General features: G+C 37.5%; 1 protein-coding gene across 2 annotated transcripts in view; it reads left to right on the top strand.

Annotated features, from left to right (window-relative positions):
- Window positions 1–24,092, top strand: part of MDFIC2 (MyoD family inhibitor domain containing 2) — a 98,644-nt gene that overhangs the window by 62,081 nt on the left and 12,471 nt on the right. For both annotated transcript variants that reach the window (XM_029244439.1, XM_029244438.1), the window contains one exon: window positions 23,478–23,699. In XM_029244439.1, the coding sequence (XP_029100272.1) occupies window positions 23,478–23,699 (222 nt within the window). The remainder of the gene's footprint in view (window positions 1–23,477; window positions 23,700–24,092) is intronic.

The following is a 24,092-nucleotide window of genomic DNA, read 5'->3' as shown; positions in this document are numbered from 1 at the left end:
ACAGTATTTGTTTTTCTCTTTCTGACTTACTTCACTCTGTATGACAGACTCTAGGTCCATCCACCTCACTACAAATAACTCAATTTCATTTCTTTTTATGGCTGAGTAATATTTCATTGTATATATGTGTCACATCTTCCTTATCCATTCATCTGTTGATGGACACTTAGGTTACTTCCATGTCCTGGCTATTGTGAATAGAGCTGCAATGAACACTGTGGTACATGACTCTTTTTGAATTATGGTTTTCTCTGGATATATGCCCAGTAGTGGGATTGCTGGGTCATATGGTAGTTCTATTTTTAGTTTTTTAAGGAACCTCCATACTGTTCTCCATAGTGAAGTTCACGTTTCTAATAAAGACCTTTGTTTGTTCCGATCCTCTTGGATGGTAACACAAGCCAGGTAGGTGGTGGGCGTGCAGCATCCTTATATTTGAATATACATTTGGCCCTTGGATTCACCATGGAGCACTGTCTTTAAAACTCAAGCAAGATGAATTGTTCCATAGATAAACCTCCACTTAAAAGAGATTTTCACCCCAAAACTAGAATCCTCGAGTTATAAACTATAGTTTGCTGTGATCACAGCTCAGGTTTGTTTCGTTAAATGAAACCAGATAAATAATAAATAATCAATAGAGAACGTCTATCAGCCAATTTCTAGAGAGATTTCTGTTGTCATTCAAACATCCATTTGGCTAGAGTTTAAAATATATATATATGAGTCATCTATTATTTGCATAACGGTAACAAGTTGACAGAGATTTTGAGAACCAAATAATAGTTCTAGTGGTCAAAAATAAAGATTTTGATACCAGCCCACAAATAAATACATATTTTTATGAAGGGACATACGGGTGAGAAGAATTTCTGTTGTCATCCTAAGGGTGAAATGGATCTTCTGCATTATTCTGCAGGATAAAGGGAACTGGGTGTCATTAAACTATGTTCCCCTTCAGGAAAGAAATAATAGGTGATATTAGTTGCTCAACATGTATTACGGTATCTACCAATGGGAGACAATATACAGTTAAGAGGACAGCTCCCATATCTGACAGTATGGATTCAAATCCTGGCCACGATATTGTTAATTCTATGATCTTAAGTAAAATGTCTCCAACTCTCAGTTTCTTAACCATTACTGTGTGAGGGCAGTAATAGTACCTACTATTATACAACTACATAGTACTACTGTTACAGTATCTACTAAGTACATTTCTTATAGTTGAAAATTAAGTAATAAATATATTGTATTTTGTATCAATCCTGTAACCCTATAAATAGTAAATCGTTATTATTCTATAATAATTACTGAAACATATTTATTGATTACTTATGAGTTGTATTCCAAATTAACCCGTTATTAACCAGATTGATTAACAGCAGCTGCTGTAAACAACCCCCAAGTTTCCATGGCCTAACTTAATAAACGTTCACTCGTGGCCACCCGAAGTTCAATGCAGATAAACACTTCTCAGTTGTCTCCTACCACATGGTGACTCAGAGATCCAAGCATTTTTTCTCTTGTGGCTCTGCCATCCCTAGAAGCCCCCTCAGAGTTTTCTACTGTATTCTCTGCTTATCTCTGTCCAAGAAGTAAAGAACAAAATGTGGAGAATCACAGGACGTATTTTAGGGGATAAACTGGAAGTGAGGCACATTATTTCTGGCCGCATTCCTTTGCACAGAACTATGTACATGATCCCACCTAGATGCAAGGAGGCCAAAAAATGTACGTTTACTGTGTATCCAGAAAGAAGAAGAAGATTTGGCTCAGTAGACAGCCAGTCTCTGTCACCAACATAAATCTTTATTAGCTAAAGTCAGTATAATTGAGAGTAGTTTCCTTAGCCATATTTGAAGCACTGCGTGTGCCAATTTATGCAAATTAGGAGCTTTCTGAATATATAATGTCCTTCTTAGACGCACTGGCGCTGTTGACCACTGAATTCTTTTATACACTCACCTTCCTTGGCTGCCTCTGGGTTTTTCTTCTACCCTCTGACTATTCCTCCTCACTCTTCCTTGCTGATTCCCTGTCTAACATATGTACCAGAATGCTGATAACTGAACTCTTTTTTCATAAAAAGTTTTACTTTTTCTTTTCTTCTTTTTCTTTTTTTAACAAAAGAAAATGTGTATTCTTCCTACTCTTCCTCAGATTCCGCTCTTGACTCACCTTCTCTGGGAAGACCTCTTCTATGATGGAGACTGAGCTGGGTGCCCCTCACCAGCAGCCCTGTAACCCCTGTCAGAGCATTTGTTACATGGAATTCTCAGTGTCTCCTCAGCGGAGTCTGCTCCTTGGAAGTGATTTGAAAACTGACTTATGTCTTTTATCTGAGTTTCTCCTCCCCTAGTATAATAGCAGACAATACCATTCACTGAATGAATTAAGGAATTTCGAGGTAAATCCATCTGTACATCTTAGTCAATAAAGAAAACCAAAATACAAATAGAACTTCACTTCACTGCTATCAAAGAAAAAATGAGTCATGAAAAAAATAAATGGGAGGAATATATTTACCTTTATAAAAGTATAAAAATCTTTTTTTTTTCCAATTTTCAACATTTAACACCATACCTTTTAAAAAGCAAACAATCTTGAATGTTGCACCAGTTTCCAATTGACTTTGGAAATATTTTTCTTTCCTTCATGTATTCATATACTATCACTTGAAGAGAAAAGACAACTTAGAACAAGCCTATCAAAGAGCCTTCTCCCAAAACTTGCAAGCTATGTTTAAAAAAAAAAAAAAAAAAAAAGGCCATCTCTGAATCTCTATTAGTGAAACTTTTCTTTTGGCAGCCTAATATAATTACAAGACAAATAGTTCCTTCTAAGATACAAGAAAAATACTTATGCTAAAGGTGGGTGACTTTTCAAGTTAAACTTTGATTACAAGATTTTTTATCAAGGTTTTTCCATTCATTCACTGTGAAAATATATAGTGTTAAATTTTCTTCAGTATTTTTGCATTATTGTCTATTTTACATCTTATTATAAATATTCACCTCTAAAAAATGTCTTTCTTTATAACAAAACTTCTTAAACTTAAGGGTACTAAAGACTACTGTTAGCACCTTATTCAGTGCCAAATATTAAAATATTGCACACTAAATCCTAATAATTGTGGTGACCTATTCAAACTGATACCATTAAAGTTTCTCCTTTGCATTTAATGTATACTGCATATTCTATTACCATTATAATACCACTATATTATCAATATTACTTATTATATTATACATACTAAGAATGCTATTTCTTGCCTATTAAGTCTACTTTATCATAGGCAGGGCACCATGATAATTAAAAGCTCATCCTCTTTTCTGGAACCAGGCTTCCCGAGTAGAAGTCCCAGCGCTGCCATTCACTGTCTGCATTACAATTCATAACTTCTATACCCGTCCGTGCCTCAGCCTCCTCACACATAAAATGTGGAGAGTAACAGTCCTTAGCCCATAGGGTTGGTGAGGATCATATAAGCTCACACATGAAAAGTCTTAGAACATCTTCTGGCACATCAAAAGCCTCTAGAAATATTTAGCTATTATTACTTACTGAGAAAGTACTATATGTTCCATTTTTCTAAATTTCTTGTTTCTGTTTTCCCCCATTCATCCTACTTTAATCTGTCTTCTAGCTTCACCCACCTATTGAAATTCCTCTAGCAAATTGTCACCGAGTTACCAAACTCAGCAGTTTGTTTTCCATCCTGAAGTATCCTTGCCTTCTTTACAACATTTGCCCTTTTAATCGCACATTTTTTGGAAATGTTCTCATCTCTTGGGCAAGAAGAGGCACAGAAAAATTCAGAGAGACTGATATTATAGTTTTGGCCCCAGAAAAAATAGTGTAAGGAAAAGGTTGTAATTGGTTTACAGGTAATGTGATGGAAAGTAGTCAAATAAGAATAGCTAGAATCCTGGACTCCAGTTTACTTTCTCTATAGTTCATCCTCCATATTGGACTTTCTAAGACAAATATATGATCTTGTTTTATTTCTGCTTAAAACATTTCTTTCAGGCTCTTAAACAAGTTAAGGGAACTTGGATGTAGTTTGCATGTTAGGGGGGGCGAGGGGTCAGTAGTCTGTATTATATGTTTGTGTACGGTGCATTTTTCCAAGGAAAGAGTTCATATACTTCCTTGAGGTCCATTCCCCCTAAATCAAGAACCACTGCCCCAATGGCTAAAGTCTAAAATCCACAGATATACATAAAAAACTCCACCTTAACTCTCACAGTCCTTCTTCTCTCTTTTCCCTTTTCCCCCCATGCTCTACTAAGTACTGTTTTTCACACTTCCATGTTTTACAAACTTTTTCTTCTGTCTTGAATATCAGTGGCCACCTGGCAGCTGAATACTAATTTTTTGAGATCCAGTGAAAACGTCATCTCTTTTTAGACTTCTATACGCTACAATACACCAAGCATTATTAGAAATTCCTGAATTTCACACCCAGAGAACTATGTACCACCTAACCTTATTATCCGTTTATCATATGCTATTGAAGTCATCTGAGTGCCTATCACCACACTGAAGGGTAAACTCAGAAGACAGGGAGCAGGTCTTATTTACCTTTGTGTATCTACCAGCAATGAGCATACTGCTAAGTACTGCGTAAAGAATCCATAAATGTTTCACAGATGAATGAGTGAATTACTGATTGTTGTCTTGCTTCAAATTCATCTGTTAGGTGGATATTGCGTGACATTTTCTGAGGGATCTTTTTTTTTAATCCGTGTGGTTAATCCACATAAATACCATACTTCTGAATTCAGGAATAAGGTGCTATGTTTCACACTCCTTAAATTGTTTTAAATCGTGTTAAGTATCGTACCAAAAAAAAAAAAAAAAACCTTGATAGTTGGTGATGAAACAAAGATTTGATAGCATGATTTTTAAGTCCTAGGAGGCCAACACTCTTTCCACTAGTAACTTTTGTCTAAAAGGGACAGTTTGAAGTTATTTCGATAAAAGCGCCACCATACATCTTGAACTGAACACAGCAGTGCTGCAGTAAAAGCCACATACATAGCTCCAAAGGGAGACACTGAGATAGAAGCAAATGACATATTTTTAAAAGACATACATCTAAAGTACTTTTTTCTTTCTATGATAAATATATTTTCCTTCCATTGTTTCATCTTCATGGATTACAGAAACACCAAACTTCGTTTGATCCACAAGAGAAAGTTTTCTTACAAACATGTATAAAGAAGTTAGAATTAGGCATGCTTCTGGCATCTTCCCTTTTTGTGGAGAACAGGATTTTGAAGCAGGAAGAACATAAACAGTACACATTGACTCCTGACACACCATTGCTTTCTTCAACTAGAATAATACAAATTTGCAAGTGAACAAAAGAGTGGGAGGTAGATATCTGATTTACAATGTTTCTGAGATAAAGAACACTGTAAAAAAAAAAAAAAAGATCCATGTGAATAATAAAGCATTGTTAACTGAGTCCTGACATTTCTATTCTAGTGACAACCGACAGCAGAACTGCATACGGGCGCCTTGTGCCACTTTGAAAGTGGGAGGAAGACATGTAATTATAATTCTTACAATGACGAGAATTCAAGAAAATCTGGGGGAAAATTTATTGAAACACATATTGACATATTAGTATTATAAATTACTTTCTCTTATTGACCTCCCCCCCAAAATTCTTTTGTTGGCTAGCTCATCGTGGCACTAAAGGCATCTCATGAAAAGAGAGACCTGCCTTGAAAATTCTCTTACGTTGAAAACTATCTACCATGTATTTATTCTGTAACTCACTCAACATGCGAGATATATTAGAGAAATACATTTTCAAAACAGTTTTAACCTCCATTGTCTTGAGCACACGTATCAACTCTGTCATGTCACTTATCCAAAATCCTCATGGAAACTTCACATTTAGGCAAAACTAATGAATCTGTTTCAACACCCTTTGCGAAAGTCAAAGAAGATATAATATTATGTTTTCACTTAACATACATTTTCATCCATCTCCTTTCTTTGTTGGATGGTGTAAGAGGGGAAAAAAATACTACAAAAATTACAGTGATGTTATCAGCCGCAGTGTTTCAATAGAGAACAGAACTGGAAATGGCATTTTGCTGAGTGAACCTCTGAATGAATGGAAAAAAAAAAAAAAACCCACAGGGATGAATTTTCTCCTGGTGTTTATCTCCACTGAAGTCTCAGAGGGAAGACTCCCAAGTGTTGAAGGAAGCTCTCTAACTGAGCCCATTACTGCCTTGGGCACTGGGAAGGCAAAGGGGCAGTTGTAAAGTCAGACCCTAAGTGAGCATCGTGGAAATTACAGCGTTGTGTTAAATGCATCCTCTGCGGGGCGCCTTCCTATCTTCAGAGAGCGCTCGTGAAATACTGCCAACGAGAAAACTAAGCGTTTGTCTTTAGAAGAAGTGCCCGTCCAACGGGCCTCCAGAATAGATGCCAGAACGTAATAAAGCAAAGCACCTCAGCCATTGAGGGCTAGAGTCATTTCCGCACACGTAGCAGGGTTATTCATCCACCATCATAAATACTCGTGAGACCAAGGATGAACGCAGGGTATCTGGTCCATGTAGAGTTCAACTCAAGGCCCACTGAACCAGTAAGCAAAAAGCCCACTTACCAACTTAGAAGAAAACATATTTTGGCTATTTCTTGCAGTTTACTAATACCATTTCATCCACACTCAATATTTTCCCTCTGCTTGTTAGTGATAAGGATGCACATGAGGATTTGGCTTTTACATGAACCTGGGGTTTTCTACAATGCCTGTTGTGATAAAGAATAAACATTAAGATACATGAGGAAATATATAACGACTAGCGATATTGCACTCTTGTACATATCCAACGCAAGAGAGCGTATCAGCTAAGTCAAGAAAGAAAGGACACCACAAGGACTGGGGAGGGGGGCCGGGGGGAGAAGTTACAAAAGTCAGATAGACTAACGGGTACCACAGAAAGAGCACAGTAAAAGAGGGTCAAAGATTGGGTCCCAAAAAGTGATAAAAGTAAATTCACCTCTGAGAAGAAAAAAAAAAAAAAAACCACCAAAAGAACCCAAAGAAGCCCAGCGTCATCTCCTCATTTGTATGTGAATTAAATTGACTGCCTGTAATCATGTTGACCTGGTTCTGTCCTAGGATGGCTCTTAAAATTGGGTAGTAGGTTGGGAAAAGAAATATCTCAGAGTTAAGTTCTGGTGATGAACCTAGCACAGGACACCGGCCTTTAAGTCTCATTCGGACAGTACGAGAATTTAATAGATTACTCATTTTCTAGAAGAGAATTTCAATCTTTCCTAATTGATGCATGGCAACTAGTCTCTTTGAAATCTAGAAAAGTAACTTTTGCTCGGAAAGGAAAAGAGAGGATCATTTCTAATTCTAACTCAAACATCTTCTTAAACATATGTGTGCCCGAAGTATTGGATGCGAGTGTTTATTATCGGCACTCTGCACTCATCTCAGCTGATCTGAAGGAATCTGTGCAGAGATAGATGGTAACAAGAGAGAGGACTTTGGAATCAGAACAAACTGGGTTTGAGCCTTGGCTGTGTGACCTTGGACAAGCTGCTTCATCTCTCTGAATTTCAGTTGCCTTGGGGCTCATAATAGCTACACAAAAATTTGGGGGACCACTCTCCTAGGTATTAGAAAACAAGATCTAGGTGGGCTCATGCTAACATGATGTATAAACTATTGCACAGTTACCAGCTGGACTCAACAAGGTGATCACCTATAAAGGTATTCCTTTCAGAGCAACCCTGACAGGAGCAAAGGTACTTCCTTTAACACATCAGCAGTATCTTCTGATGACTTACAGAGCTCTCCTAGAGAAACAAAAAATCCTCGTTCCAGTCTGCCACAATTATTGAATTGGAAACACCTTGTACATTTATACCTGTTGGTGTATCATCAAGGGACAAACTCAAAGTATAGCTGGCTCATTTCAGGTTTAAATATCCCATTAGCTAAGTTGTAAGGAAGTTCACGTAACCCAGGAGGCCCTGTGGTTCCACCTAAAGTATTATTCCTTTAGAGTTTCTGTTACTGTTTTCAACCTTTTGAGCTCTTGCAAATGTATTTGGCATTCAATTAAAGTGAGATTAATCCAAAACAGATGTAGTAGTACTAGTAGTAGTAGTAGTACTAGTAAAGAATTGCTTTGTTGAAAGCCTACCCATCCAAAGTACTAAATTATAAGCACATAGACACAAACAAATCCACAAATATCAATTCTTTAAAGTGATTTAAAATGCATAGTTTCATATAACTCATTTGACAAAAATACAAATGCCAATGCGCTCTTAACAAAGAGCTAAAATGCCTAGTTTTATCTTTACGGAAACATAAAAGCATTTCAGATGCTGAGGACCTAGAATCTCAGAGTCTTCATCTCCAATTACCAAGAACAACTCAAATTTTACCCAAACCTCCAACTCTCCATGGCTATGACTGTTCCCCTACTTGAGTTCTTACATTTCCAAAGAAAGAGACCGGCAGTGCTTCTTTGTCCTATAAACTTGGGGGGAGCGGATGGACCATAAAAGCACCTGCAGCAATCTAAAGCATAAAGGGTGGATGACATCATGGTTAATACTACTGTTATTTTCTAAGTGAGAGTCAGAGCGCTCACCTGCTAGACACAAAGGATTTCCGCCAGGCTCAGGGGTTCTTTTTCTATGACAACCTAATTGATAGAGGCTCTTAAAGAGAATCAGGAGATTAATCTACCCAACTGATAGGATGAGGCCCAACACTCATCGTCTCATTTCGTAATGCCCTGTAAATATGCAAGATCTCCTTAACAATGATAGCCAGACATGATCATATGCATCAGAGTCCCAGGGAGTGGGACAAGAGCCAAACCGCCTTATCTTCCATCATACACTGTCCTTTCTGCCCCTTCATTTGAACCTTGGCCTCACTGGGGATTTCTGACCAGCTATTAGTCATTAAGGGGAATCTCACTGGTACAAAAAGCAGGCTACAGATGGCAGAGAAGGGATACCTGTGGGCAATCTATCCAATCTATCTGTTGACAAGTTTGCCTCCTATAAATAGACCATAAAGACCCCAAAGGCACAACCATGCCACGTTCATCTTTGTGCCTCCTGCATCTTTGTTAAGAGGAAGGACCGTAGCTTCCAAATGCCTAAATTCAAATTCCTGCTCCAATCTCTACTAGCTTAGGAACACGCCAATCAACAAAGCACAGCCCCCTTCCCCTCTAAACTGCATTTTCCTCGCTAGGAAAACTGCACTTATAATAACCTCCTCATTGGGTTATTGTGAGGATTAAAGGAGAATTCATTTAAAGCACTTAGCCAAAGCTTCTCACGGTGTGGAGCGACTATTAGGTGTCCTTATTTTCATTATTACAGCAGGTGCTAAGTGAATGAATGGATGGATGAATTGGTGTCTGGAAGATGAAACTGACATCTATGGTTTATCCAACATCTAAAATTCTATAATTTGACTCAGTTTCCAAAGAATTTCATATCTGTAAACTTACCTGTAAATATGTCACCTGTCCTGGCTATTATTGTACCTGTTTTGGATGCAATATAATATAGCGGAAAGAGAAAGAGACTAGAGGCCAGGGGAACCAGAATTTAAACATTTCATTGCCTACCACTTAGTAAGCAGACACTGATCTACATTCATGCAACCTTTATGCCAAATGCTCTGCTAAGGTCAGGAATACCAAGGCATGGACCCCTTTCCTCACAGAAAAGAAAGACACACGCATAACAGAATGTCTTGGAAGCACAGAAAGAACCTTTGTCACAAGTCAAGAAAGGCTTCAGAGAAGGTGAAATGCCCACTGAGGATGGGAAATGGGTTTCATTAATCCCCATATTCCCTGTGTCTGGCAGGGTTTCTAAGTACAGGAGCAGATGACAGATAGCTGTTAAATAAATAAAGTACCATGTCCTCCAGGTCTGAGGAATGAGGAGCTGAGTAAGGTGGGGAAGGAGGGAAGGGAACTCTAAGCAGAGAGAATGGCACTTGTAAAGGGCATTCCCAAAATTGGGAGTCACAAATGTCTATGTGTGGAGAGGATGCTGTTGGGAGGAAAGGATTTGCAGATCAAAAGAGACAGTGGGAAAAAAAAAAAAAAAGAGACAGGGGCTGTGAACACACTGCGTGAATTGAAAGCCCCCGACAGCTGCATTACTACTGTGCTGCTTGCTGTCCTGATTCTGACCTTTTGGGCATCCCATAGGGTTCTGAGATGGGTCCCTCATCTCAACATTCACTAGCTCCAGGATCTTCTCCAAAATGCCTGAATTCTCTCTTCCGCCTTTCTTTATAAAAATATTTTAGAGAATCACTAAAGAATAAAGACGTATAATACTTGCCTTCATCATTCCTTTCATTAAACAAAGGAAATACTTATACTAATACTTTCCAAAGAATAAAATTATTGACGTGTACACAACTGACCACTCCAGACACTAACGTTTCTATTTGACTATCTTGGTTTCTAATCCATATCGTTGCATCACTATTTTATAGCATTCATTTTAAAGTTCCCCATTTTTAATTGGTCATTTTGAAAAGGAATTTTTTTTCAATGAAGAAATATATTTTTCTTAGTTTTTACAAAGGCCTTTTGTGTCAAAATGCTCATTTAAGAAAACGTGAAAGATTCTGAAACTTTGGAAAACTCATGCTCGCTACAGGCATTTGGAAAATTCAGAAAACACTTTTGTGAGTGGAGGTTTTATCTGAGAATATTTCTTACGTATAATTTCCAGGTAACTGCCATAATGAAGAATAAAAATGAATCCTGCAAAGGTTGCTTTATAATTACACCCAGATACCATCTGATAAGGAGACCAAAGAGTTCTACACACTTCCTGGTTTCTGGCTCTGTCACCTCCAATCAGTGCTAGTTTTGAATAAGGACATTCACCTCAATATTTTCATTGTAATTTTAATTTTGTAATAACATTGATCGTTCCTCAAGACAACTGTCATTCTTTCCTTGCCTCAGCATCTCAAAACCTGAGTTCCTACCTTTGCTTTTGCTTTCTCTGGAAGTGAAAATATAACTTTAAATAATGTTTTCAGGAAAGGTTTTGTTAGTTTTCTTTAGAGTAGAATATTTTCTTCCGATAATGTATTAGGAGAATACCTTAGCATACCTTCCCACAGAAAAGACAAATTGATTGAGGATAAAATTGTCAAGGCCTAATCTTTCCTCAAAATTTAAGAAATGTTGCACCACTGTTTTTTGGCACGTAGCTTTGGCAGAAATGATTTGGGGACAACCTCAGAACAATTCTTTCTTATATGATCCAGTTTTCTCGTCTGGGTGCTTGAAAAGTATCTTTATTTTTATAATTTAAAATACTTTGTAGGATTATTGGTCTCTTTTTTACTAAATTTTAGACAGTGAGGTACACACTCATAAACTGCTTCTACTGAATACATACACATCAAGATTATCCTTAAACAAAGCTTATATTTAAATTGTTTTGGTTTCTTCTTTAGGAAACTATTAACGCTTGGGTGAGATCTATGTGCTCTGACCTCTGTATCTAACACCATGTTTATCATCACAAGTTCAGTCCTTTATCCTTTACTTTTAAACTATGGGAAAGTTGTTCGTATTTACTCTCTGCATGACTACCGATATTCTCCGTAGGGTCAATTCTCTGTTTTACTGCCCAGACGCAGATTTTAATTCTGTCATTATAATCTTGACTTCTTCAGAATCTCTTAATTCACTGTGTCCATCTGGATCTATCCTGTAGGCTTTTCACCTCCATTTGTTTGCTCCTTACTATTTTCTTCTCTTTTCTTCACAGATTTCTTCAGGCAATCTAATCAGAATCTCAATTTTTGAAAATATTCTGTTTATTGTAAAAAATCATACCTGGATTGGTTAGAGTGACAAAGAACTACAGCTCGCTGGTCAGATCAAAAAGCACAGCTCTTCAAAGGAGAGGGCAGCTCAATTTTCCAAATGATACAGAATATTCATTACTGGACCAGGCAAGGTGTTGGGGGCACGGTGGGGAGACAGAGGTTGTTCACTGCCCTCTCAGCTGAGCTAGCCGAAGCGCCGGACGGATTGGATTCTTTAGTTCAATTCTAATGAGTAGATATGTTGCGTTAATTCTTCCCAGAACAAGCAAGCCCATATTTTGTGGACGTGAGCACTTTTCTTTTTCTATATTGTCAGAGGTGTTTAAGAAGGAAGCTAGGAGAAATTTTGTCAAGGATTTCTATAAAGACAATATTTTAAACTTGGAAGCTGTGACTACAGTGACTGTTAGGCCTGTGGAAATAACTTTTTAAAACCTATCATGATTAATACATGGAATAAGTGGATACTTTTATAAAGGAGACTTGTTTTTTCCTTGAAATGATCCAAACACTTCATAGAATTGTTCTGTTATTTTTAAGACCTGAAAATGTAACCTAACTTTGTGCTAGCCTGCTTTAAGCATTCTAAAATATATTCAGAATAGTCTACCTTCACATGCTGGAATACTGAATATTTTACGCTCGGACAAGGAGCAAACCGTAGGTCTTTCGCCAAGCACTGTCAGTGCACTTGAGTATGGGTTACCAAAAACTCTGGAGAATTTTTTTTTTCTATTTATTGTTATAGCTGAAATCCTTGTGTCTCTGGTAGGCTTTAAGTGACATAAATATGCATTTCCATCTGCACGTCCTTGTCAGGAATAGTTCTGCTGGGAGGTGTTATGCCACCCAAGTACTTCCAGAATAGAGTCTGTTAATCCTGTTACCACTATAGAAACTCAGAGGAAAAGTCTACTCAGGCCACTACTGCAGCTGCTGTGGCTGTCAGTCTTCCAGCGCGCCACACCCTCGGAACCAGAAGGAAGCCTAAGAAAATGGATTTTCCTTCAGGTGGAGAGGGATGTAGAGGGCTGACCTCAGTCTATTACTTAGACCAGCGGTCTCCAAAGTTTTTCTTGTAAACCTTTATTAGTAAAAAAGGGGGGAAAACAGCAAGGCGCACTTTAGGTAGGTATGTGTATACATATACACACACACACATACACACACACACGCATGCAATGGATATATAAGTTGCCACATTAACTGCTATGTATGTTATAAAATATACCAAAATAACTATTATATGATAATTTTCTTAAAAAAAAATGTCAGTAGCTGCTCTAACCCGCATTGGATAGACTTGTACCTTCCCTAGGAGGGAGGCCATTGGAATACACTTCCACCAGATGGGCCACCAGGAAAATAGATCATAAAGCCCAGTTAGGCTTCTGATAGATGCCATAATACACTGGGCACATACAATGGGCCAAAGGAGTTGTAAATGAGCACGTGCTTTGCTTCTCTACTTACTCCATCTTGTTACCTCTTGCCCTTCCTCCTAGTGTGGCTTGACTTCTAGCCTCCAGGCTCTCTGTTTAGATCTCACCCCTATCCTACATTTAGATAGGCATGTTACAAATGGGTATGAACCTGTCAAGACCTACAAACCAACAGGGATCTTGCATAGTCTGTCAACAGACATGTCACCTCAGAGCCCTCAGGACACAAAAGCAAGAACCAGCTAAATAAACGAAATCCAAACGTCAATCATCCAATAAATATTTTTGAACAAAAACGTATAGATCTATAAACCCAAAATGAATGTCTTTCACTGTCTAATTCCATATAATACAGCAGAGCTCAGAATTACCCATGAATCTAGTTGTGGAACAAAAATTCTTCAGAAAGGCAGTGGATATGAAAAAAAGCCTCGCACTTCTCATGATAGTGAAAGACGGTCTTTTCAGATATAGAAAACTGAAGACTTGGCTCAAAGTTCTGTTTGAATTGATAAAAATAAATTATTTTATTGGTAAAACCTAGAGTCAGCCAGAAAAGAGTATGCAAACTTCCCCCAATCACTACTGGTGTGGGTATAAATTGACATGATCCTTTTGGAAGGCAATTAGTAAATTATACGAAAAGCTTTAGAAATTTGGCCATTAATCCAATTAACTCCTTACTTATGAATTAAACCTGCATAAATGAATAGATATATGAAAAGATTCATGAAAATAGCGTTTAAGAATATTTATAATAGCAAAAATTGGCAACAGTTTCATTGAATGGTGGAATGTTAAATAATTTATGATATGTCATGCAAGAAATGTTATGCATTATTTGACTTCTTATTTATTAAGTACCTATTATGTTCCAGGCACCCTTCTAGGAGATTGCAATTAATTAATATAGACAAAGCTTTCATAAAGGTGATATTTTAGTCAAGGGTAGAAGAGATATATACTCCATAATCAAGTAAACAAATACATAAACAAAACATTTTCAGAATAATGGAAAGCAGTATGAAGACAATGAAATTGTGATGTAGTAGAAATGGCTGGTGGTGAGGGCTTGAGATTAGTTTATATAAGGACTTCTCAAATTCAGAGGAAACCATATTCTTTGTGTAGGCTTTTTTTTTTGTCGGGGGGAGGCAGGGAGGATTCCTGTGCATTGCAGGATGTTTAGCAGCATCCCTGGCCATTAGTCACTAAAAACACTCATCCCAATCATGACAGTAAAACACATCCCCAACCATTGCCAAATGTCCCCTGGGTGGCAAAATCTACCCCAATTGAGAACCGTTGCTTTAGATTTAGTGTAGGGAAGGCTTCTTTGAGGAGGTAACATTTGAGCTGAGATGTATGTTTTTAAATAATCTTTAGGATATAGGGAAACATTCATGAAATAACTGTAACATATATAATACAATATATTCAATAAAATCGCAATATTGATTTTCTTTTTAAACCTCTATCTAGACAGACAATATAGCATGATGGTTAGAAACACAAACCTGTAGCCAGGCTGCCTTAATTATAATCCCAACTCCATCACTTTTTAGTTGGGTGACCTTGGGTAAGTTACTTTATACCCCTGTGCTCTTGGGTCCTCATCCAAAAAATGGGGATGACACTAGTAGTACTTAACACATAAGGTTTCTGGGAGTATTAAATGAGTTAATACATGCAAAGTTCCTAGAAGAGTGAGTGGCACATCTTGGAAACACTATATATAATATATACATATATATTGCATATATAATAATATATTAAAATTAGATAAACATTCTAATTTTAATATTTTATATATTATAAATCTGACATATATGTAGATATATATGCTATATATACACCAGATTTTTCCATTGTCTCTTTGTGAAACAAATGAAATAACGTGTTAATAATGGTAGAATTACAGGGGATTTCATTTTCTTTGAGTCTTTTTATATTCTTCACAGTTTTATAGATACAAACGCAAATGTTGCTTTCACATCAAAATAAAAATCAATATGTATTTTAGCACAAAAGGGAATTTTTAGACTTTCACCAGGATCAACTGCATAGCGAGAGTGGGCGAGGAAGACCAATGGAAGATGTGCTCAGAAACACCTGTCCCAGGGAAAATGAGTCAATTGTCAACTGAAAGCTGAGACACCCCACGTTCAATCTGTCAGTCAGTTCATCAGTCATCTGAAATTTACTTAACGCTTGCTTTCTGCCAGACACTGTGCTAGATGCTGGAAAATCAAAGATGAATGGAGGTCACATTTCTTCAAGGAGCTCACAGCAGAAAAGGGAAGAGAAATACATCCACAATTAGCCACAGTACAATAAATGGTATAGGCTATAATGAGGACCAACCCAGGTCTCTGGGGGCTCTCAAAGGTAACAATTTCAGTTGGAGTGGGGGGCAGTGTAGGAAGCTTCACCTAGGAGATGACACTTGCAATGGTCTTTGAGGGATAAGTTTGGAAAATGCAATCATTTGTAAGAATTCTGGTTTTGAGCAAACACAGAACGTGCTTCCTAATCAAACACCAGCAAAATCGCTTAGCCTAGAGAAAGGAAAATCAGAAAGGACGAAGGAGTTATACTTCAGAAAAGTGTCTTGATCTCATATCAGAGTGCCTGGTTCCATAAAGCAATTTGTGAAAGTTTGACTGTCATAGGAATTAGAAGGCATAAGTTCAAGTACTAGCCCTGCCCCTTACCAGCCGGGTAATCTTGGGCAAACCATTAAAATCTCTGACACTCCATCTACTTCCTCATTCATATAATGGTGATAATAATACTTTGCAATACTGTTGTGAGCGTCAAATGAGATAATGCAAGTAAGAGACTTTCAGTGACATTCAAATAGTTGGGATGATAAATTGTGATGGTTTTAACATAATAGAGACGATCGTGAATAATTATAATTTAATTTTTAACATTTACATTCAAACATAACAGTAAAAAAAGAAATCAAATCTATACACAACACCAATTATACATGAGTTTATAGCCTGATTGGCTTCATTTATTTTTTCAAAGCTCTTAACCTATTACTAATCCAAGTGCATCAAGCTATAAAAACTGCTAACCAATTATTTTTTTCCTAAGATAACATAATCTCTGTTTCTTGAGACACTTTATACTAACGTTAAACTGAAGCTAACTGCATGAAAATGAAATGGAGACTCATAATTGCAAACTGTTTTCATGTCTAAAGAAGATTCAACCACTTCCTAGGACTGAATTGCTCCTTGTTAAAGTTTAAGATCAAGCTATAAAAGTATATCACTTAGCCTATGTCTGCCTACCGGTGCAAAGTATAGTGGCAAGCAGAAAACGGAGGTAATTATCTAGAAACATTAGGCCAAAAATCCCACTTCGGCCCCAAAAGACTGAAGTTGCTTTGCAGGTATCAGGGAGGCCTGAGGAGGGGGCCACGTTCAACTTTCTCTTAGAACCTTCTTCTCCATGAATCCTTTTTACCTTGAACACTCATTGCTATGACATCTGGAGGAATAATATTCTTTTGCTTTTTCTCTCTCTAAAAAACAAGATTTACTAAGGCTGACTGAAAAGGCTTAAAATGTCCTCTTGTCACGGCCCTTGATAAACATTTTATCTAATGTTTTCTGAAGCAGAGTTTCAGTTGAAGTGCTGCAGAAGACAAAGCAAAACAATGATATGTAAAACTGCTGCTTTAATCTGAATGTCTTAAAAAACAAAACAAACAAACAAAAAACCTGAATGTCTTTAAAAGACATCTAACCAGAGCTGGCATTTGAAAAATTAAAGAAAAAGAAGGTCCAGTGTAATATTCTTAGTTCATTTATCCCTCCCCCATCAAAAAATAGATGTAATGAACCCAAGATTTTTTGTTCAATCTAACTAACAGGATATAACAATGGAATGCTCCATGAATTACTTACTGCCATTCATTTCAAAAGGTGAGAACATTTTAGGAGGCCTTCAACGCTCACCTTGAGAAAAATACCTTCAACGCTCACCTTGAGAAAATTACCCCACTCAACTTCCAAAAAAGAAAATGTGGGTTTTTTCAAAAACAAAAAACACCTTCTTTGAGTATCAGTTACCTTTTATTATGCTTTTGTGACTACTAGGGAACCCTCATCGTCCTCATTTTGTTCTGTCTTTAGCCATACTATCAAATCTCAAATTTAACTCAATGTAAGAAAAATAATGCTCTATACATACAGAAAATGATTCTAGCTCGTTCTAACAATTTTCATCATGTGTGATCATGTTGTATGCTTTTCTCTACTTTGTGTACTGTGTCATTACCTACCAAGCTGTGGAGAAGAAAGTCCATATAGTCTAACAATAACAACAAAATATCATTTCTGACATTTGTGTGAACTTTAAAAACTTTACATACAAAGGAAAGAACTTTTTTTTATCTCTACCGTGTCAGCTTACTAACCATACTTATTTATTAATGGTTTAGTAGCTTACACTTTGAAATGTCACTTGTCTGTTTTGATCTGATTTCAACCACGGATAATCACAGTAATGAATTCTAAGCTAGACTACAGTTTAAATCCAAAGGAAAATATAATTCACAATTACAGCTTTAAAAATGGTCCAAACACTTGAAATGCACACTCACCTTAAACGTTTTGGTCTAGAATTAAAATTAAAATCACCCTGCCTTAACATCTTATCTAATAATTTTCATAGAGGCTTCTGGAGTTTAGCGTTCACAAGGAAAACTTAACAACAAGCAACTTTTGTCAAAGGCAATTTGTCGGTAGAATGGATAAGTTAATTGAGAATAAGAGAATGGGAAAGAAAGAGCTACTGACATTTTGTGTGTATGCATGATGTGCTTCTGCTTTGTTTCGTTTTGCTTTTTCATGAGTAATATGACCAGAAGAGTACTGCTCACGACATCATTTTGATTACAGTGAGTAAGATGTCTTAGGAGAGTTGTTATTATAGTTGAGATCAATGATTACTGAAACACAGGCTGACCTTGCTTCATTGTGCTTTGCTGTACAGTGCTTCACAGATACTGTGTTTTTTATAAATTGATGGTTTGTGGCAACCCTGCATCAAACAAGTCTATCAGAGTCATTTCTTCCAACAGCATTTTCTCACTTCGTGTCTCTGTGCCACATTTTGATAATTCTCACAATATTTCCAACTTTTTCATTATTACTGTATTTGTCATGGTGATCTGGGATCAATGATCTTTGCTATGACTATGGCAAAAAGACAACAACTCACTGACGGTTAGCATTTTTCAGCAGTGAAGCATTTTTAAGTAACGTATGTACCTTGTGCTTTTAGACATAACGCTGTTGCACACTTAGTAGACTACACTATAGTGTAAACAGAACTTTTATATGCACTGGGAGAGCAAAAAATTCGTGTGACTTGCTTTATCGCAGTATTTCCTTTATTGTGGCCATCTGCAACAGAACCAACAGTATCTCCGAGGTATGCCTTGGAGTCCAGATTTGAGGGCACAGAAGATTAAACCTGAGTGGTAGTATTTCAAAGGAAAAAACAGAGATGGACTTGTGAGATATTTAGAAGGAATAAGAAAGAAAAACTGGAAGGTCACTGAACGGAGAGATGGGGCAAATCAAATATTTTTAAGCTCATGAAACTGGCAAAATGACAATACTATGAAAAGAAGTCGAACTGTGAATTCTCCAGGGATATCCAGGATTACCAAGTTTGGGGAGGAGAATGAGGGGCCAATAGAAAGAGACACAGTAATTGTGAAGGATTTGGCCAGTAATTCAAATAAAACATCCAATAGTCAGTTGCAAGTTTGAAACTGCAATTTGTGATGACTCTGGGTCTCTTGAGGACTATTTGCTCTTAGTCTGTGAATTCCCAAGCACCTAGTACAGCTAGACACATAGCTTTTGTGGTTGGCTGGCTAACTGCATAGAGATTTGGGGCCCAAGTGCACAAAGAAAATAAGTTGTGAGTGTGAACGAATACAGACTTTAAGACCAAGGAACAAAGAAAGGAGCCAAGAGAACAAAGTTTGAGAAAAAACTACATTGAAGGAATGGGAGGGAAAAAAGAAACCAATAATCAAGACAGGAAAGGTCAAAGAAGTAAACCCAGACAGAGAAATGGGAAGGGAAGGGAGGGGGAAAACAAGAATAGGATGGAAGGAGTGGGGGGGTGGGGGGTGGGGGGAGAAGAGATGTTACTTATTCATGATTTGAATTCATATATATAGAGACTCAGAAGATGCACCAATGCAAAAATTCTAAAGTCACACTTAGTGAGCAAAAATGAAAATCATTAAAATGTTTCATTAATGACTTAAAGTAAATAAATTAACAGCTCCTGTCACATTGATTCATCCATTGCATGTGGGCACTCAATAAATGTTAATTGAATTAAATTAATAACATTTGCTCAGTGGTAATAAAAAATTAATTTACTGTCTGTCGTCTCTGTTACTTAAGTTTATGCCCATTGCTTCTGCAATTACTTCTAGCCCAAAGAGAAATTTTCTATTTCCCTGACTTTCAGTACACACTTTCTTTCCCAAGAAATACAGTTGAACTTCTAATTTTTGTCCTAATTTTGGTGATTTTTTCCTGTTGAAAAAAATTATTTTCTCTAAGTTAATGTCAAGAACTATGTATAACATCCCAAATTTAGTTTCACGAGTTCCTTATTTAATTCCAAAATAGTTTTCTCTGCAGAAGATGTGATACCACTTTTTATGTGTTTCTCCTTTTAGCTTATGCTACTTTATAATACTTTGGGTACAAAGTCAAATAACACCACAAAAGAAGGAATCTGGGGAAATTACTGTTAGCATTCCATCTATTAAAGACGGAAGATGTCAGTAACATTCACCCAAAAATTGTGACTCATTTCAGATGTCAGAATTCTGGGTTGAACAGACTGGGTTCTGAAATGTGTGTTTGTCAGACGATTTTCTAATGAGTAACAGATAGCTCCCAGTGGGGAATGAAAAAAAAATAAAAATATAAACAGAGATTATAGAATTAAAATAACTTTATGAATGGCAGTTTAACTTCTCCATAAAATTCTCTCAGTACAAGCCCAGTGTCTCCAAATGGTTGCTTAATGTAGCACACCACTTAGATTCAAAATGCTATACTTAAAAGTGTCGAGAAATTAAAAAGAGAATCATATACCACTTGGCTGTATACTGTATTCTCCGCATGTTCTTATATTCCAGTAACCTCTATCCAACTTTTTTTTTGTTACTGAATTACTTTGTGCAAAAGCAATTTACATCACATGCAGCCTGACTACGTGTGATAATTTGAACGGACTGGCAATTAATTCTGTAGCAAATAGCTGCTGTAATCTCTATACTCATCAAGGTTTTCTTATCTATCAACTCTTCCTGAAATGCTCTTTAATGTACGGGATACAGCAGCTGTAACTAGAGAGGCAGGATTCCCTAAGTGTGCAAGAAAGTAGTCTTAGCTTTGCAAAGACTTCTTAGGTATGTCTGTAAAGCAACGTTATTTGCAAGGCTTGATTTCAGGTAGGTGACACATCACGGGATTGAGAGTGAAGAGGGTTTTGCTGATGTGCAGTCCCAATAGTGAGGAAGCAGAGATAAAAGCTAAGAACAAATTGGAGAAAATGTTGAATAATATAAAGAGACAGGGACAAGAGCAAAGCTTTTGGAATCCAAACAGCCTGGGTTCAAATCCCAGCTCTACCATTTACTAACAAGGAAGCCTCAGGGAACTTATCTAAATAAACTAAGCCTTGGTTACACTCATTCATCTGTTAACTTGGGGTACCAATTTATACATTTCCCATCTGTCCTGGGAGGCTGCCAGTATTACCTCCTAGAGTCTTTGTGATGCTTAAATTAAATAAGGTACATAGTGGTAACACAGAACTTGACACACAAGGTATACAATTCTGTGTGCTCTGTGTGTGTGTGTGTGTGTGTGTGTGTGTGTGTGCGTGTGCGTGTATAAAGCACTGGTTTGATATTCAAAATTGGTGGTTTTGCCCCATGGAGGAAATGTGGCAATATCCACAGACCTTTTGTTTGTCATGTCCTAGGGCAACTGGTGTTACTGGCATCAAGTAGGTAGAAGACAGGGATGCTGCTAAACATCCTACAATCTCCCTGTGACAAAGAATTATCTGGCCCCAAATATCAGTGCTTCTCTAAGTACTGAAGGCATAATTTGAATGACTATTTGTGATTAAAGCTGGTTACTTGACACTTTGATATCCAAGCAAGAAAAATAAACTATGATTTTTGTCATCATCGTCATCATCATCGTTATCATCACTATACCATTAATTTGGTGAATCTCTCTTGGGTTAAAGGAACCCAAGAGCTTCCCAATCTGTTGAACTAATTCTATCTATTCAATATTACATTAACTGCTATCAACAACAGATGTTTTTCTGAACCCCTATTTCTGCAACCAAGAGATTTAAAGCTAGCAGCCTAAGAGGTAGGGAATAAAAATTAAACACTGTTGAAAGCCAAAGCTGTTTGGAGGCTCAGAAAGCAACAAAAATGGCCTAAGACAATTGTGCGTGCAATACTGTCAGCTCTCGTGCCAGTTAGGAGCCTTTGGAGAGCAACTGCCTCGTGATTAGCTTCTGAAAATCACTGATGTATGTATCAGTGGCTGTCCTCTCCTTTCTCCACTCTCAAAAGCAGAAGGCCCCTGTGGCAGTGGTTCCCAAACTTTTCTGCATGTTGGAATCACTCAGGGAGCTTTGAAAATCCCTCAGGAAATGTGATCTAATCTGTTGAGGGGGAGGAGGGATTGCCTGAGCTTTAAAAAAATTCCAAATTTTTAGAAGGTTTCCTAGATGATTCTACCCTGTAGACACATCTACCACTGTCCTAGGAGGCAGGATCAAGCAGAGATTTCCATCTACCTCAAACTAAGAAGCAATTTCTGGAAGGACAATGAAAACGGACTTGGCAAGAATGTATTTCTTGCACAGAGCTGCCTAAGCACAGTAAAATTAAACCAGGTTGCCAACTGCTTTATTGATTTCAGTCACTCTGTGAGCATCACTGAATCAGGCATTGGGCTAGTGACGGAAGAGGCAATTCTCTAGAAGGCATCTTCACTATCTCCCAATAGTGCTGCCAAATCACCAGGACTGATGCTTGTTTAGGTCTGAAAAAGTCCCTGGGTGTCATCCTGGACGCAGGTTTGAGAATACCTTCTGTTAACTCTTCTCTCCATCTTAGGATGATTTAATTGGTGTAGGTAAGCTATACACTGCCTGCATCACTACCCCGTCTGAATGTTTCTGAAAGCCAGGGACCATGCCTGTCTTAGTCAGCACTTAATCCTCAGTTTCGAGACCAGTGCTTGTTATGTAACAGACCCTCAATTATTCTGCGGGAACCAGTAAATGAGTATGGGAGTTCTGAAATACACGAAGCACCTAGGTCTTTTCAGCCTTCTCTGTGCCTCTCCAAACCAGAATCTCAGTTAAGGACTTTGCTCTAGGTTCCCTGCCAGGTGGTTACATGGAAATAAAAGCCCGTTCCCAAGAAGTACACCCCCAAAGCCACAAAGACTATCACCTTCATAGACACCTAACAAATGGCAAGGCAGAGAAAAGACTGGCAAAGTAAGAGTCTTTAAGGGCAGATGTAGAAATGTGCTTATAGGATGGTTATGTGTGACCACTTTTCTTATACAGGGCAGGAAACTGAGGTTTGCAGACACAAAGAAATAAAACAACTTGACTGAGATCACATACATTACTTAACAGCATTTAAGACACTTCTACTGCTTCTGAGATCCATAAAACATTATGACAATAAGCTGACAACATTCTATGAGGTTTTGTTAATCCTAGTGAATGAATGCCTTGATTCTCCCCACCCATCACTATAAAAATCACTGTGTTTCTGAAATAAGTGGTACAAATTACTGTGATAGGTGAAACTTGTAATATGGGTAAGATTTTATAATTACTGAACTTTTATTCTTACATATATTTTCATTCAAGATAATCCTGTCCAATAATGCTTCATGCTTCTAAATAAGATTTTAATCTTATAAAAGCCTAGAATGTGAATTTTTCTGCCAACGTCCCTTCTTGGATCGGGAGGTCACGTCAACTATAAGCGGGTCTGTGTATGTGTGTTTTCTTTTTTCCTCTAGATACGCAACTCACAAACGGAAAGCAGGCAGACGAGAAAGCCATTAATACCATTGTTATAAACTCAGTATCCGAATTCAAAATCACAGATGGACAAGCCAAGGAAACCCCCAGTGAGAAAAAACTGTCAGAATCCAGCATATCACTGACCTCCCTTGAAGAATGCCAAACGAAATTTTCCTACCTCCAAACTCATCCTTCAGTTCATCCAAGAGACACTGATGGTATGTTTCTCACAATCAACCCATCTCTAAATAAAGCTCCCCAAACCCCAGCCCCTGGAAAACCATCATATATGCTGTTAGAAAAAAAAAAGTCTTCATGAATATTAAACAGGAAGGCTTCAATTTGAAAACTCTGATGAATGACACATGTCAAGGTCACCTGGCAATTATGAGGTGCTTGGCAGGTTGTTTGCTCTCAAAGCTGGGAGTTCGAGGCAAAGTGTTTTAAATAGCTAGAGTGAGGTAAAATCATTCTTGCTATGGAGCTATGAAGTAGACTAAAAAATGGCCATTTTTTTTCTCTTCTTGCATCTGGGACTATTCAACCCACGACTCTAGGCTGAGAGGAGAAGAAGACAGGGTGGAATAGCACTGCAAAGCTGGAAAAGTATA

Source organism: Monodon monoceros, unplaced genomic scaffold, assembly GCF_005190385.1.
Source record: "Monodon monoceros isolate NGI ecotype Baffin Bay Population unplaced genomic scaffold, NGI_Narwhal_1 Super_Scaffold_3, whole genome shotgun sequence".
Lineage (NCBI taxonomy): Eukaryota > Metazoa > Chordata > Mammalia > Artiodactyla > Monodontidae > Monodon > Monodon monoceros.
The sequence above is the reverse complement of the archived record's forward strand: the minus strand, read 5'-3'. Positions and strand labels throughout refer to the sequence as shown.